The sequence below is a fragment of the Nerophis ophidion genome, linkage group LG10 (genome assembly GCF_033978795.1).
Source record: "Nerophis ophidion isolate RoL-2023_Sa linkage group LG10, RoL_Noph_v1.0, whole genome shotgun sequence".
NCBI classification, from domain to species: domain Eukaryota; kingdom Metazoa; phylum Chordata; class Actinopteri; order Syngnathiformes; family Syngnathidae; genus Nerophis; species Nerophis ophidion.
The window spans coordinates 68032596-68048166 of NC_084620.1; the positions used below are offsets into that span (position 1 = coordinate 68032596).

The 15571-nt window shown below is 41.1% G+C and overlaps 2 protein-coding genes across 7 annotated transcripts in view; one reads left to right on the forward strand and one right to left on the reverse strand.

Annotated features, from left to right (window-relative positions):
- Positions 1–6438: 6438 nt before the first annotated feature.
- The window catches only part of LOC133561214 (DENN domain-containing protein 2A-like), a 34890-nt gene continuing 25757 nt past the window's right edge, over positions 6439–15571 (reverse strand). The window contains exons 14-19 of the mRNA XM_061914532.1: positions 13519–13696; positions 13407–13448; positions 13262–13346; positions 12948–13202; positions 7193–7279; positions 6439–7088 (exon numbers count right to left, since the gene is read on the reverse strand). Of these exons, the coding sequence (XP_061770516.1) occupies positions 7057–7088; positions 7193–7279; positions 12948–13202; positions 13262–13346; positions 13407–13448; positions 13519–13696 (679 nt within the window). The 3' untranslated portion in view covers positions 6439–7056. The remainder of the gene's footprint in view (positions 7089–7192; positions 7280–12947; positions 13203–13261; positions 13347–13406; positions 13449–13518; positions 13697–15571) is intronic.
- slc37a3 (solute carrier family 37 member 3) overlaps positions 9626–15571 on the forward strand; it is a 69404-nt gene continuing 63458 nt past the window's right edge. For all 6 annotated transcript variants that reach the window (XM_061914526.1, XM_061914528.1, XM_061914522.1 and 3 more), the window contains exon 1: positions 9626–9793. The gene's annotated coding sequence lies outside the window, so the exon portion shown is untranslated. The remainder of the gene's footprint in view (positions 9794–15571) is intronic.

Consider the following 15571-nt stretch of genomic DNA (forward strand, 5'->3'; position numbering starts at 1 on the left):
ATATATTTGTTGTTATCATTGTTTATTGTGGTGCTGATTTTCTCCCAGGGATCAATAAAGTACAGTACATTCTATTCTATGTACAGTAGATGGCAGTGTTGTCCTGTTTAAAAAGGTCACAACATTGCTGAGTCAGGTCCGCATGGAGCTGGAGGGGGCGTGGCCTCCAGCTTCGCCTGAATTTCGGGAGATTTTCGGGAGAAAATTTGTCCCGGGAGGTTTTCGGGAGAGGCGCTGAATTTCGGGAGTCTCCCGGAAAATCCGGGGGGGTTGGCAAGTATGTTGCAGGCAGATGGAAACTTGTAAAGGCATGGAGGTTTATAAACTATTTTTGTGTGGCAGGGTCAAGGAAATTGGTATCAAGATTCTGCCGGATTAATATGCATTGTTTTTGCTGGTGTAAGGTTGCATTTCATGATTTGATTTCAGTCGTTTTTTATGAGTAGCGTGGTTTTACAGTTTTATCAAAATATAACTATAGATGTCAGCGTTGTGTATAAGCTGAATTATTGTTAAAAACTTAACTCTTAGGTTTTGCTCACATTTGTTTTCTTTTATTTAGACTCCCCGAGTTGGTGCTTTACGGAACACTCGTAGCAAAGGTGTCATGAAGGGGAACTGCACTTTTTGGAGGAATTTGGCCTATCCTTCACAACTGTGATGAAATACATGACGACGGATGGATTTTTTTTAATGCATTCAAAATATTGAAGAGTCCACTTATAGCGGAACCAATGGAAAGTCCTCTATTCCGCTCGTAAAATCCCATAAATAACCATCCAAAAAGTGCCAAGAATACCCAATTTACATTTCGTGACTTGAATATTAACCAAGCATTAGTGATTATTGTTATTAGAAGCGCTAACGCAGATGAAGTAATTTCGGAAGTTTATTGTAGATCGTACATCATGCCTCTCACCTGGAAAGTACATGGCTGAGGACGTACTCCGACAAGTCGGTACACTTTGACAGCAATCTAGGACTCGGAAATCAATCAATCAATCAATGTTTATTTATATAGCCCCAAATCACAAATGTCTCAAAGGACTGTACAAATCATTACGACTACGACATCCTTGGAAGAACCCGCAAAAGGGCAAGGAAAACTCACACCCAGTGGGCAGGGAGAATTCACATCCAGTGGGACGCCAGTGACAATGCTGACTATGAGAAACCTTGGAGAGGACCTCAGATGTGGGCAACCCCCCCCCCCCCCCTCTAGGGGACCGAGAGCAATGGATGTCGAGCGGGTCTAACATGATGCTGTGAAAGTTCAATCCATAGTGGCTCCAACACAGCCGCGAGAGTTCAGTTAAAAGTGGATCCAAGACAGCAGCGAGAGTCCCGTCCACAGGAAACCATCCCAAGCGGAGGCGGATCAGCAGCGTAGAGATGTCCCCAACCGATACACAGGCGAGCGGTCCATCCTGGGTCTCGACTCTGGACAGCCAGTACTTCATCCATGGTCATCGGACCGGACCCCCTCCATAAGGGAGGGGGGGGACATAGGAGAAAAAAGAAAAGAAGCGGCAGATCAACTGGTCTAAAAGGGAGGTATATTTAAAGGCTAGAGTATACAAATGAGTTTTAAGGTGAGACTTAAATGCTTCTACTGAGGTAGCATCTCGAACTTTTACCGGGAGGGCATTCCAGAGTACTGGAGCCCGAACGGAAAACGCTCTATAGCCCGCAGACTTTTTTGGGGCTCTAGGAATCACTAATAAGCCGGAGTCCTTTGAACGCAGATTTCTTGCCGGGACATATGGTACAATACAATCGGCAAGATAGGATGGAGCTAGACCGTGTAGTATTTTATACGTAAGTAGTAAAACCTTAAAGTCACATCTTAAGTGCACAGGAAGCCAGTGCAGGTGAGCCAGTACAGGCGTAATGTGATCAAACTTTCTTGTTCTTGTCAAAAGTCTAGCAGCCGCATTTTGTACCAACTGTAATCTTTTAATGCTAGACATGGGGAGACCCGAAAATAATACGTTACAGTAATCGAGACGAGACGTAACAAACGCATGGATAATGATCTCAGCGTCTTTAGTGGACAAAATGGAGCGGATTTTAGCGATATTACGGAGATGAAAGAAGGCCGTTTTAGTAACGCTTTTAATGTGTGACTCAAAGGAGAGAGTTGGGTCGAAGATAATGGAAATGGTAAGAACGACACTAAAACACACTTGAGGCTGAGAAAAGACTGCGAGGGTGTGCATTCTTAAGCTCTGCTCCCTTGTACTGGAGTGTGTGGAAATTTGTCGTCTTTTTTTCCATAAAATCTTGCACTCTTCCGCCATTCTTTATTACCTCTCACGGAACTCTGAAGAAGCGCTTATCCTGTTCGATTCAAACGCTTCTTACAGCCGAAAACAACACAAGGGTAGGATTTTTTTTCTCCGAGAAAGGCTAAAAGGCAGCAGGTAGCCTCATTCTGAATCCAAGCAATAGGTTACTGCTTACGAAGACGTAACATTTTATGTGGTCATATTCCTTTTTTCATCACTCCAACATAGGTACTTGTGACGTTTTGACTGCATTTAGGCCATCATTTTAGCCTTGCAGTCAAAGAAAATTGAACTAATGGACACACCCAAAAAAAAAACTTTAAATGTGTCAAAACGTGGACTTTGGAGTCTGTTTTTCCGGAATGCAAAGGAAAGTTGGCACGAGCAAGACGTGAATGTAAGTACTTTAGCGTGGATGTTCTCTACTAAATTCTTTTAGCAAAAATATGGCAATATGGCGAAATGATCAAGTATGACACATAGAATGGACCTGCTATCCCCGTTTGAATAACAAATTCTCATTTCAGTAGGCCTCTAACATTAAAATAAGGAATTATTTACAATTTTAAGCAGAGAAAAGGAGAACAAGTGGTGACTGACTGTACAAATTGTTTGCATCATCAGCATGAACTTGCTGCAGGTTCAGGGTCACATGTCTGATACAGTGCGGCTCTCTGAGCTGACACAATGCACTACTTCTACTCTCCACTCTGCACCTGTGTTATGTTTTCATGCTGACAAAGGATGGGCTTTCCTCTTTGCGGCCTGCAAATCAGCTTTGTTTCCATGACTCACAACCCAAAATAGTGACGGCAGCCGCTGACTCTTAACCAGCAGCTCTTTGTAGTGAGAAGGGTTTGTTCACTCAAACACGGTGAGGTTGGTCGGCGATTTGTGTGGCCATGCGTGTCACTTCTTTGCTTGCACTGGCAAATAAATGCTGAGTGTGGGAAAAATATACCTCACAAGGATGTTTTGTGACATTTATTTTTTTCCTGTAGGGGCACTTTTGGTACTATAATTGTGCTTCTTTGTGGCTTGAACCAGCTCCATGTGTGATGTAGTGCAGTTGTTGCATCGGTGCAAACCCTAACAACAAATATAAATCTATTTTTTTAATTAACCCCATTCAAGAAAGGGAGAATTTACTTGGAAATATTGTGTTCCCAGTGACGGCCGGTAACAAGCTGCAGGTAGCAAAGCTATGGAGCTTAAAGGCCTACTGAAAGCCACTACTAGCGACCACACAGTCTGATAGTTTATGTATCAATGATGAAATATTAACATTGCAACACATGCCAATATGGCCTTTTTAGTTTGCATTTTTAAAGGGGAACATTATCACCAGACCTATGTAAGCGTCAATATATACTTTGATGTTGCAGAAAAAAGACCATATATTTTTTTTATTGATTTCCGAACTCTAAATGGGTGAATTTTTTTGCGAATTAAACGCCTTTCTATTATTCGTACTCGGAGCCCACCTCAACCGACGCGCGGGGGGGATTTGGTGCTAGCGGGGTGTATAATATAGCCTGGGAGAGTCATGGATGCATGGGATTTGGGGTAATTATGTTGCATTTACGTTGTGTTAATGTGAGTGTAACTCCCTCCACATAGCACTGACACAATGGCTTTCTTTGACTGATTTATTGAAGGCTTTCTTTCCCTTCAATTCACCTTGGAAACTGTTAATAAAATAAAGCACGTTACAAACGTAAAAATAACATGCACGGCATTGGCTCAAACATTTTACCGAATTAAAACACAAACAGAAGTGACAAATACCTCATTGGCCTGCATGCTTCCTTTAGGAGGAAATTGTGATCTTCTGGCTGTCATAGCCCAAATGCTGAAAGTCCTTGTGACACTTTTTAGTCCTTGTTACGATCAGTCGCTCTCTTTATCCCTTCTCATTGCATCAAACAGATGTTCACTCATACCCGGAAGTAGCTTCCTTGTATCCGTTCACAGACCAATCGAGACACTTCAAAACAAACGCATGCCCACAAACCCAACAAAAAGGCATGAAATTACATTTTTAACCATCGTACCTTAAATAAATCTTTCTTATGAACTTTTATACATTTTGATTTAAATTCCCTTTTATGAACTTAACTTATTCTGTTTTTGGAGAAATAAAACAAATTATAATAATTACTAGTAGCAACAGTTACTTCTCCCGAAATGTGTTGGTCATCCTTGTTTGGTGTGGGTTCACAGTGTGGCACATATTAGTAAGAGTGTGCGGAAGAAGATGGATGCACTCGGAGCCCACCTCAACCGAAGCACGGGAGGGAAGGGGATTTGGTGCTAGCGGGGTGTATAATATAGCCTGGAAGAGTCATGGATGCACGGGATTTGGGGTAATTATGTTGCATTTACGTTGTGTTAATGTGAGGATGTTCTCCCCCGAAATGTGTTGGTCATTCTTGTTTGGTGTGGGTTCACAGTGTGGCGCATATTTGTAACAGTGTTAAAGTTGTTTATATCACAACCTTCAGTGTGACATGTATGGCGGTTGAACAACTATGCCTTGCAGTCGTGTACGTGTACCTGCGGAAGCCACATATAAAATGTTACTGGACTGGCAAGTTGTTTGTACATGTTGTAGTAGGCGTCAAAGGCAGTGGCTTCATAGCCACCCTTATTATTGTTATCTGGGTGACCATCAGCAGATATTCGTGAGAATGGTTGCGGCTCCCATTGTCTTCTTTATTTTGTGAAACGGGTCAAAATGCCCGAACGCCTCCCTAGGGAGGTGTTTAGGGCACGTCCAACCGGTAGGAGGCCACGGGGAAGACCCAGGACACGTTGGGAAGACTATGTCTCCCGGCTGGCCTGGGAACGCCTCGGGATCCCCCGGGAAGAGCTAGACGAAGTGGCTGGGGAGAGGGAAGTCTGGGTTTCCCTGCTCAGGCTGCTGCCCCCGCGACCCGACCTCGGATGAGCGGAAGAAGATGGATGCACTCGGAGTCCACCTCAACCGAGGCACGGGAGGGAAGGGGATTTGGTGCTAGCGGGGTGTATAATATAGCCTGGAAGAGTCATGGATGCATGGGATTTGGGGTAATTATGTTGCATTTACGTTGTGTTAATGTGAGGATGTTCTCCCCCGAAATGTGTTGGTCATTCTTGTTTGGTGTGGGTTCACAGTGTGGCACATATTTGTAACAGTGTTAAAGTTGTTTATATCACAACCTTCTGTGTGACCTGTATGGCTGTTGAACAACTATGCCTTGCAGTCGTGTACGTGTACCTGCGGAAGCCACATATAAAATGTTACTGGACTGGCAAGTTGTTCGTACATGTTGTAGTAGGCGTCAAAGGCAATGGCTTCATAGCACGCCCTTATTATTGTTATCTGGGTGACCATCAGCAGATATTCGCGAGAATGGTTGCGGCTCCCATTGTCTTCTTTATTTTGTGAAACGGGTCAAAATGGCTCTTTGAGTGGTCAAGGTTGCCGACCCCTGCTGTACACCTGCACTGGTTTTCTGTGCACTTAAGATGTGAATTCAAGGTTTTACTACTTTCGTATAAAATACTACACGGTCTAGCTACAGCCTATCTTAGCGATTGTATTGTACCATATGTCCCGGCAAGAAATCTGCCTTCAAAGAACTCCGGTTTATTAGTGATTCCCAGTGCCCAAAGAAAGTCTGAGGGCTATAGAGCATTTTCTATTCGGGCTCCAGTACTCTGGAATGCCCTCCCGGTAACAGTTCGAGATGCTACCTCAGTAGAAGCATTTAAGTCCCATCTTAAAACTCATCTGTATACTCGAGCCTTTAAATAGACCCCCTTTTAGACCAGTTGATCTGCCGTTTCTTTTCTTTTCTGCTCTGCCCCCCCTCTCCCCTGCGCTGATGACTTGTCTCCGCTCGGGATGGTCTCCTGCTGACCCCACTATGGACTGGACTCTCACTATTATGTTGGATCCACTATGGACTGGACTTTCACAATATTATGCTAGACCCACTCGACAACTATTGCACCGGTCTCCCTAGATTTTTCCTCAGACAAATGTATGCTTTTAGAGAAAACAATACCCAAAACCTTACTTTTTAATTACTGTAGCTTACCATCCCTTGACAATACGATTCACATTTGTATTAATTGTTTTGCATTCAAAAGATCAAAATAAGAATAATGTAGCATGTGCAACATTTATTGCATCCAACTCTATGCACAGTATTTACTTGCCTATCAAGTAAAAAACAAAAACAATACATAGAAAAAATAAATTAAATTACTAAAATCACATTAAATTAAATTAATAAATGAACACACGGATAAATTGAGCAAATTGTCTATTTTTGGCAATTTATTAAAGTGTGTATCAAACTGGTAGCCCTGGTATGGGGGGTCATGATATATGTAGCTTTGATGTAGCAAGCTACATTTGCTTGTAGTGGAGCTTGCTACAATTTACTGGAAATATATTCTCTTGTAACTTAGCTACATTTAATCAAAAGTAACTTGCAGCTGAGCTTACTACATTTTTCAAGTATCTTGTGTGTTCCTAAAGATGGGCTTGACTGTGACAAACTACTACTGCCCCCTTGTGGATTCTGCTAACTATGACTTTTTTTTATATAATCTAAATTAGATTAATTAATTTCATGATTTCAAACAAATACTGTTTTATTCAAAACACCCAACATGTATTATTTATTTTCTTAAATAGCAACACTTTTGATGGTGATATTTTCAGTGCAATGTTGCTAACGTGCATCCATAATACAGCCAGCGTTGCCTCCATTCTTTATTTCTTGGATAAAAACTTCATTCTGTTCCCTGGAATAAAAAAAAAATTAAAAAAAGAGCTGACAGAAGTTGGCCACAGGATCACTACAGTAAATAAATATGAGTTATTTAGGCAAATGTATATTTATCCTCACCCAAGCCTTTGAGAAAGCGGTTAATCCTTCTGTGTTCACTCTCATGGATGGTGTCCAGATACTCCTGCACCCTTACTTCAAAAAGCCCTGAGGAGATAACAATGACATCAATAAGATAGGCAAACATTCAAACTGTTGAAACATTTGTGAGACATTTTTCTGTTTGCCACTATCTGAGCAGCCACTTACTGTTGTGTGTCTTCATCTATTCATAGTAAATATGGCAGTGACATGTTGGCATTTTTTTCCATAACTTGACTTGATTTATTTTGGAAAACCTTGTTACATTGTTCAATGCAGTGGTTCTCAAGCTTTTTTCAGTGATGTACCCCCTGTGAACATTTTTTTTAATTCAAGTACCCCATAATCAGAGCATAGCATTTTTGGTGAAGAAAAAAAAAGAAGTAAAATACAGCACTATGTCATCAGTTTCTGTTTCATCGAAGTGTATAACAGTGCAAAATATTGCTCATTTGTAGTGGTCTTTCTTGAACTATTTGGAAAAAAAGATATAAAAATAATTAAAAACTTGTTGAAATATAAACAAGTGATTCAATTATAAATAGAAGTAATCATCAAATTAAAGTGCTCTCTTTGGGGATTGTAATATAGATCCATTTGGATTCATGAACTTAATTCTAAAAAAAGAAATCTTTAACATCAATATTTATGGAACATGTCCACAAAAAATCTAGCTGTCAACACTGAATATTGCATTGTTGTATTTCTTTTCACACTTTATGAACTTACATCCATATCTTGTTGACGTATTATTCAATAAATATATTTATAAAGGATTTTTGAATTGTTGCTATTTTTCAATAAATACATTTATAAAGTGAAGTATATTTATATAGCGCTTTTTCTCTATCTCAAAGCGCTTTACATAGTGACACCCAATATCTAAGTTACATTTAAAGCAGTGTGGGTGGCACTGGGAGCAGGTGGGTAAAGTGTCTTGCCCAAGGACACAACAGCAGTGACAAGGATGGCGGAAGCGGGTTTCGAACCTTTCTTTCTTTCTTTTTCTTTCTTTTCTTAGTTTATTTCGAACATGACATACATACATTATACATCAGTTAAATTCATCATTTCACAATACATCATGTCCGAAAAGGAGTAGGAAGAAGCAAAGCTTATTTAATCCTACCCCTTTTCCACTTCAGAGCGCCCACAATATAAACATTCATTCACTGACCTTCTTTACAGCAAAATATCAAAGTAGCAAAATGACATCTATGAGTGATTAACACAGCAGTTTTCTAACATGTACTTAATTATTTCAGTCATTATTAACATACTAAGATGAAAAATATCTTATTTTCAATAAGTTTGAAAGTGTTTCTCATAATACTTCTTCTTTGTACTTTGTAAGCACTATTAATTTAAACATCCTCTTAAACTGGCTCATATCAGTACAATGTTTAACTTCTTTACTTAATCCATTCCATAATTTAATTCCACATACTGATATGCTAAAAGTTTTAAGTGTTGTACGGGCATACAAATGTTTTAAGTTAGATTTTCCTCTAAGGTTATATTTCTCCTCTTTAGTTGAGAAGAATTGTTGGACATTCTTTGGTAGCAGGTTATAATTTACTTTGTACATCAATTTAGCTGTTTGCAATTTTATCAAGTCATCGAGCTTTAATATTTTTGACTCAATAAATAAAGGGTTTGTATGTTCTCTATATCCAACATTGTGTATTATTCTAATCGATCTTTTTTGTAACACAGTTAACGAATGTAATGCACGTTTGTAGTTGTTTCCCCATATTTCTGCACAATAACTCAGATATGGTAACACTAGCGAGCAGTAGAGAATACAACGTGATTTTTGGCCCAGGACGTATTTTGCTTTATTCATTATTGAAATATTTTTTGCCACCTTATGTTGTATGTTTTGTATATGAGATTTCCAGTTCATTTTATCATCTATTAATACTCCCAAAAATCTGGTTTCTTTTACCCTTTCGATATCTATTCCATCAATTTGTATTCGTGTCTGATGCTCTTTTCTACTGTTACCAAATAGCATTATTTTAGTTTTACTGAGATTCAAGGATAGCCTGTTTTTATCAAACCATTTTTTAATTTATTCATTTCTTCCGCAACCAGTGTTAATTTTGTTGACGAAAAAAATTCCGTAATAGTTATCGTCAACGACCTTTTTTTATTAACTAAAACGAGACAATAACTAAATGAAAAATAATTTACGTGGACTAAGACGATGACGAGGTGTATTGACATATTCGTCAACGAATAAAAACGAGACGAAAATGTCTGCCAGGGACGAGATCCAATCGGAACTCATTTCGTTAGAAAGAGGCGGGAGGAGTTGGGAAGAGAACCAATCAGAGCGACGTGGTAAGGAAGTTACGTAAACCTAGTTTGCGTTTGAGACTGACCCGGGAATGCGCGGCAGAAGACATGTCAACGCCGGGGAGGAAGAGGAGAGAGGACATATATAGGGAAATTTTATATTTGACGTCAAAGATAACAAGACTCAGTGTAAGAAATGCAGCGTGAGAATTACGGGGAAAAAACACAACAAACTTGAAGCGACATTTACAGTCCAATCACCCCGGAATCCACACACAGGTAAGCATTTTCCACAACATACAACTCACTCGACGTTATCCCGTTTATTACACGGCTTACTCGTGAAATACTAAATTTGAGACATGATTTTCATCAAAATACGACTTGTATCGGTGATTTTTCCGCTGTTTTGCTTTAACTTTCAGAAATTGAATGGAAAGTTTACACCAGGGGTGCCCATTACGTCGATCGCGAGCTACCAGTCGACCGCGGGGGGTGTGTCAGTCGATCTCCAGCCAGGCTTTTAAAAAAAATAGACCTAAAAATGAGTGATCATCAATCTTCACCAAGACGTCACTTAAATGACATTCACGGTACCGGAGGGTCTTGTGAGATGACGCTGGCTGCTGCAAGATCATTATTATGAAAATATGACCGAGAGGAAGGCGAGAAACACTTTTTATTTCAACAGACTCTCGCGCCGTACCTTCCGTCAAAACTCTAAAGGCCGACTGCACATTTCCTATCTTCACAATAAAAGCCCTGCTTCATGCTGCCTGCGCTAACTAAATACAGAGTCTGGGAAAACTGGCATGCACAAGCGATCCCTCAGAAAGCTGGCGTGCACATCACTTGTGCACGCCAGCTTTCCGAGACTCTTATTTTGTTAGCGCAGGCAGCATGAAGCAGGGCTTTTATTGTGAAGATAGGAAATGTGCAGTCGGCCTTTAGAGTTTTGACGGAAGGGACGGCGCGAAAGTCTGTTGAAATAAAAAGTGTTTCTGGCCTTCCTCTGTCATTTTTTCATAATAATGAACTGGCAGCAGCCAGCGTCATCTCACAAGACCCTCGGGTGCCGTGAATGTCAATCAAGCAAGCTACGGAATTTGCCGCCAATGTTTTTCTTGTAAAGTGTATGGAAGCTGGATGAATTAGATGCCAAAAACCAACCACTTTCATGTGGTATTGTACAGAAAGGACAACTTTTTTTCTCCTCCATTTGAAAATGTGGGCGTTATCATCATTACTGTCTGATTCCAATCAATGCAAGTCATCAGAATCAGGTAATACACCAACTTATATTCTTGTCTTCGTGAAAGAAAGACATCTATATGTGTTACACATGCTTGTATTATCATTAAACACATTTAACTTGTTTACAAAAATGTCTCTTTCATAAATAAATAAATATAAATGATATATATAAATGAGGTAGATCCCCTCGAGTTGGTCAATTGAAAAGTAGCTCGCCTGCAGAAAAAGTGTGGGCACCCCTGGTTTACATATTACCCTTTTGTCGACTAAATCTACTGTATTTTTCGTCAACTATAGTCTTATAATATTTCGTCAACTAAAACTAGACTATCAATCAATCAATCAATGTTTATTTATATAGCCCCAAATCACAAATGTCTCAAAGGACTGCACAAATCATTACGACTACGACATCCTCGGAAGAACCCACAAAAGGGCAAGGAAAACTCACACCCAGTGGGCAGGGAAAATTCACATCCAGTGGGACGCCAGTGACAATGCTGACTATGAGAAACCTTGGAGAGGACCTCAGATGTGGGCCCCCCCCCCCCCTCTAGGGGACCGAAAGCAATGGATGTCGAGCGGGTCTAACATGATACTGTGAAAGTTCAATCCATTGTGGCTCCAACACAGCCGCGAGAGTTCAGTTCAAAGCGGATCCCTTGTTTCTTTAGGGCCCTAGCCTGTCTTGCTATGTCCGAGTTTTTTTTTGTTAAGTGCTCATTAATGTACACTGCCATACCTCTTAACTTTTTAGACTGTCTCAAAAGATCAGTTTTTACTTTCCAGTTCGTAAACCTTATAATAATTGCTTGTTTTGCCAAGTTATCCCTTCGAGGGAGGGTATGACAGGCAGAGATAGCATTACTGTCTATTTCAATGTTCTTAGACTGAAAAAACTGCAGGACCTGTTGCTCCAGGTTTTCTAGCTCCGTCGTGGACTCATCCCCACCATTCTGTTCACCTGCAGTTGCTCGGGCATATGAGCGGTGTTTGGTGTTCAAGCCACTGACAATCACATCATCCAAGACTAAAACTATTTAAATAACTAAATTATGACTAAAATTAAATTACGTTTTAGTCAAAAGACTATGACTAAAACTAAATCAAATTTTGCTGTCAAAATTAACACTGCCTGCAACCCTCAAATTGCTGGCACGGCCGCTCTACCAACCGAGCTATACTGCAGGATTTTTGAATTGTTGCTATTTTAGAATATTTTTCAAAAAATCTCACGTACCCCTTGGCATACTTTCAAGTATATGTTAGACCCGCTCGACATCCATTGCTTTCGGTCCCCTAGAGGGGGGGTTGCCCACATCTGAGGTCCTCTCCAAGGTTTCTCATAGTCAGCATTGTCACTGGCGTCCCACTGGATGTGAATTCTCCCTGCCCACTGGGTGTGAGTTTTCCTTGCCCTTTTGTGGGTTCTTCCGAGGATGTTGTAGTCGTAATGATTTGTGCAGTCCTTTGAGACATTTGTGATTTGGGGCTATATAAATAAACATTGATTGATTGATTGATTGAAGTACCCCCAGAGGTACGTGTACCCCCATTTGAGAACCACTTGTTTAATGCATCCAGCGGGGCATCACAACAAAATTAGGCATAATAATGTGTTAATTCCACGACTGTATATATATAGATAGATAGATAGATAGATAGTACTTTATTGATTCCTTCAGGAGAGTTCCTTCAGAAAGATTAAAATTCCAGCAGCAGTGTACAGAGTTGAGATCAATTTAAAAAAAGCAAAAAGTAAATAATGGGGGTTTAAAAGGAAACAAAATAGAGAAATATTACAATAAGAATAAAAAGATAAAAAGCAACAATGGGAATAACAATATAACAGTGAAATAAGAATATAACAAGACAAAGTAGGCAGTAGTGACCATGTTATGAAAACCTATTGCACTGTTATTGTTTTGCATCCCCTGTCATCCTAGTACCCCCCCACCCCCCGCCCCAGAGAGGAGTTGTACAGTCTAATGGCGTGTGGGACAAAGGAGTTCTTGAGTCTATTAGTCCTGCGCTTGGGATGAAGCAGTCTAGCACTGAACAGGCTCCTCTGGCTACTGATAACTACATCGGTATCGTTTGCTATCGGAATCGGTAATTAAGAGTTGGACAATATTGGATATCAGCAAAAAAGCCATTGTCGGACATCTCTAGTATTTACCTCGCAGGATGGGCCCTTGGACCTCCCGTTCCTGTATGAACCATCCAAACATCTGCGTCTCCATGAAGACCTCCAGGAAACGCCGCACTGTCTTTGAGGGCACGGCCTTCTGGAAGGCCTCCCGCTGGAAGGAGAAAGGGACGGGGGACCCTCGGAAGGAGGAGGCTTCGTCCTCGAAGAAGAAGAGAGGATAGTGTCCTACCAGTTCCACGAAGAAGCGCACAAAGGCTTCGGACACAAGGGTGCTAGGATGGTCTACAGAAGAGAGAAGATTAACGCTGCTCATGCTGGCGTTTATTAATGCTAAGGTTTACCGTTGGCGAGCTCTCGTCTCCTCTCCAGAACATTCTCCAGAGCGGATTGAAGTTTAGGAGGCAGGATGCAGTCTTCATCCTCCAGCTATAAAGTGACGCATTCAAATATGGGGTCTGGACATGAAGGTTTTTGTGAGTAACCTACCTGTTTTACAATCCGACTCTTCATGAGATCCACAACCAGAACCTGTGCAGAGAGGAAAGGAGCATTTAGAGCGCTTTTTATCGGTGAAAGATCAAAAGTGACGAATGATAACCTCCTCCAGGGGTAGATCAGCGAGCCGCGGCAAGGACGGGGAGAGAAGGCCCATGATGAAAGGGGTGGGGGTGCACACGATGTCCAGCATGGCGGAAGGGAGCACGGGGATGTAGGTGTGCTGCCATGCGAAAGGGTAGAGGAGCGCCACCACGGCATTGCAGCACTGAGACAGGGTACTGCAGGGAGAGACGTTGCAATATCGCCGTTTTAATCAGGCTCAGAGGAAAACAAGAGTAACAGAATATAGGGGGTGTAGTTAGCAGTTTTGTCCACATGGAGGTGCTGTGGTTTGACAGTGTGAGTCGGGACTAGAGATGCGCGGTTTGCGGTCTCGTCCGCGGGTAAACCCCAGGTCGGGCGGTTGACATGACGTAAAAATAGATTTTAATTAGATTCGGGCGGGTGGCGGTTGAACCATCCGGAGATATTTGATATACGTGGTTCTGGGATCGGTATCTTTTGCCATTCAAAGAGCCATATAAGACCCGTGTCATAAAGCGAAGAAGTCAATAGAGACGCTATTATTCTCTTGAATGACTGCCGGCAGTCACCCAGATATTAAGTATTAATGTGCGCTATGAAGTCATTGGCTTTGTCGCCTTCTACATCATACATGATCTGCTTGTCAGTCCAGCATCATGTTGTGTGTGCGACTGCAAGGCATACTGGGTGACACAGAGTACACTAATGGTTGTGATATAAACAATTTTAAAACTCTTAGTAATATGCACCACGCTTTGAAGCCACACCAATTAAGAACGACAAACACATTTCGGGAGAACATCCTCACAGTAACACAACATAAACGCAACACAACAAATACCCATAATCCTTTGTATTCATGACACTTCCTGACTATTTTATACACCCCCACCCCGTGCAAGATGAGCGCGGTTGGGGGCGCAGGGGTGTAAAATATATTCAGGAAGTGTCATGAATACAAAGGATTATGGGTATTAGTTGTGTTGCGTTTATGTTGTGTTACTGTGAGGATGTTCTCCCGAAATGTGTTTGTCGTTCTTAATTGGTGTGGCTTCAAAGCGTGGTGCATATTACTAAGAGTTTTAAAATTGTTTATATCACAACCATTAGTGTACTCTGTGTCACCCAGTATGCCTTTCAATCTCATACGTGAGATTGCGGATGCTGCACACAACATGTTGCTGGACCAACAATCGGTTCGTACATGTTGTTTAAGCTGTCAAAGGCAATGGTTTCACAGCACGCCCATATTCTTGTCATCAGATTGAACGCAATTGATTAGTCGCGAGAACGTCAGCGGCCCCAATTGACTTCATTACTCTGTGAAACAGATTTAAATAGCTCTGTGAATGGTAAAGGTGGCCAACCTCTGATGTATTTCAGCGGGCGGTTGGCGGGCGGGTACGGTCCTGATAAAACGGTGGTTCGGGTAGACGGCGTGGATGACGATTTTGGTGATGCGGATAATATAATTGCCTATCCGCGTATCTCTACTCGGCACCTATTTTGCAATTCATTCATTCATCCATTTTCTACTATTCAGTGAGAAAAAATTGTTAAAGCCAGAGACTGCATCGAAAATTGCTTTATAGGCAAAAGTATTTTGACACAGAGCAGGAAGTGAGGATGGAGTCTGTATTGAGTTGTCCCTTTGAAGGCCTACTGAAACCCACTACTACTGACCACGCAGTCTGATAGTTTATATATCAATGATGAAATATTAACATTGCAACACATGCCAATACAGCTTTTTTAGTTTACTAAATTACAATTTTAAATTTACCGGTAGTTTCGTCTTGGAAACGTCGTGTAATGATGACGTGCACGCGGGACGTCACGGGTTTTTAGGAAGTATGAGCGCTACGCACACACACAGGTAAAAGTCGTCTGCTTTAACGGCATAATTACACAGTATTTTGGACATCTGTGTTGCTGAATCTTTTGCAATTTGAGTTTGACTTTATTTGGAACATTCAAGCATACAACATGATACATCACAATTTCCAGTTTCCCTTTAGCATGTTTGAAAAGGAGTAGGAAGAAGCAGAGCTTATTTAATCCTACCCCTT